The sequence below is a fragment of the Gekko japonicus genome, unplaced genomic scaffold (genome assembly GCF_001447785.1).
Source record: "Gekko japonicus isolate JY-2015 unplaced genomic scaffold, Gekko_japonicus_V1.1 scaffold94, whole genome shotgun sequence".
NCBI lineage: Eukaryota > Metazoa > Chordata > Lepidosauria > Squamata > Gekkonidae > Gekko > Gekko japonicus.
Window position 1 is genome coordinate 1128562 of NW_015174274.1, and position 1559 is coordinate 1130120.

The 1559-nt window shown below is 44.4% G+C and overlaps 1 protein-coding gene across 1 annotated transcript in view; it reads right to left on the reverse strand.

The window, feature by feature from the left end:
- Positions 1-1559, reverse strand: part of CUBN (cubilin) — a 227622-nt gene that overhangs the window by 180086 nt on the left and 45977 nt on the right. Inside the window, exons 20-21 of the mRNA XM_015423746.1 lie at positions 363-525; positions 18-137 (exon numbers count right to left, since the gene is read on the reverse strand). Coding sequence (XP_015279232.1) covers positions 18-137; positions 363-525 — 283 coding nt within the window. The remainder of the gene's footprint in view (positions 1-17; positions 138-362; positions 526-1559) is intronic.

Here is a 1559-nt window from a genome sequence, read left to right on the forward strand (position 1 = left end):
AGATGTGATGGTCAGACGGATCAAATAACCAGGCTGGACTAAGATGGTCCATCTACATTTCACACCATGTGGGTAACGGACTGGATATCCAGGACTTGAGATAGTTCCATCTGGTTCTGTGAGAGTCCCTCCACATGCTATAACATAGGAACACAGTGCACTGAACAAGGCAGAAAAAACACCCACAGAGGCAGCTCATAAACCCTTAAAAACCATGTCCTTTACCTTGTCGTCATAATTCTCTAAATTTTTGAGAGATTGCATTGCCTATTTTAGCCCACTAGTAATCCCAACACAAATTTAAATGGCTTTCATTGTGTGAACCCTGATAACCTGGTAACAAAGTAGAGAAAAACCTTTACCGACATCTAAAGACTTGTATTCAGCCATGAAGCCGAGGTTGGTAACAGAGGATGCTCGGAATTTTATGTAGAGATAGTTCTGGGTCGACTGAATGATTGATGGTGCAGTGACACCACAGTATTTCCCCAAAGAAGGAGAATTCACATTGTTTCCATCTCTGATCTGAAGGGTGGAAGGTAAAAATCAGTATCTGTATCAATAACATGATAGACAACATTTCATTGAAACCATACAGCACATACAAAGAGTAATTCTCGTGGCTTAAATTAGTTCAATATGCTGGCGATACAGAATTGTTCTTCTGTCTATATCTAGAAACTATGCAGCATGTGTAGGCCCAGATAAGTAACTGGGTAACAGATGGATGTAAGAGGTCATTCCAGGTTCTGCAAAACAGTCTTCTACAGTGATCTCGAAGCCGACTTGTTTTGTTAATGCACACAGCACAAGCACCAACCAAACTGATCTAAGACTACTGTTAGCTGTGTGAAGATATCCAAATATTCAACATGACTGTGCAAACAACTAAGGCACAGTTGATGGATGCAGGAGAATGAGGTGCAGAATCCTGAGGTGGTATAACACATAGATAGCACCATTTTAAACTGCTGGGGGAGGATCACATTTTGAAATGTTTTTTCTATGTTAAAATCCCCTACAATTTTTTAAAAAGAAAATCAGCACAGCAAGCAGAAAGATGGCATAGACCCTTTCTGCCTGTTGCACCAGTCTTCTGTTCATGTTTACTCTCTCTTATGGGAAAGATGATTCCAAGCTGCAATCTAACATCTGCCATCTGAAGTGGGGCAGTCCATTCCACCACCTCAGAACTCTGCTTCCTCATTCTCCTGCATTGTGAGCAAGTCTGTACTTTAAAAAAAAGACATGAGCTTCCTCATTCTCCTGCATTGTGAGCAAGCCTGTACTTTAAAAAAAAGACATGAGGTTATTCATTTAACCAGGGGTCGTTTCGTAGAATAACTCATTAGCATATGCCACACCCCCTGACATCAGGGGCCCGGCGGTGGACCTGCAAGGCCGGCGAAAGTGCGAGGAAGCCCCGCCAAGGCCCTCCCTGGCCCCAGGCAGGCAGGGGTGAGGAGAGGTGGGGAGGAAGCAACTTACCCTCCCTCTTCTCCTGCCTCCTCCTGGCTGAATGAGGGCCGGAAGCGGGGCGGCTGGAAGACAGGGGTGGG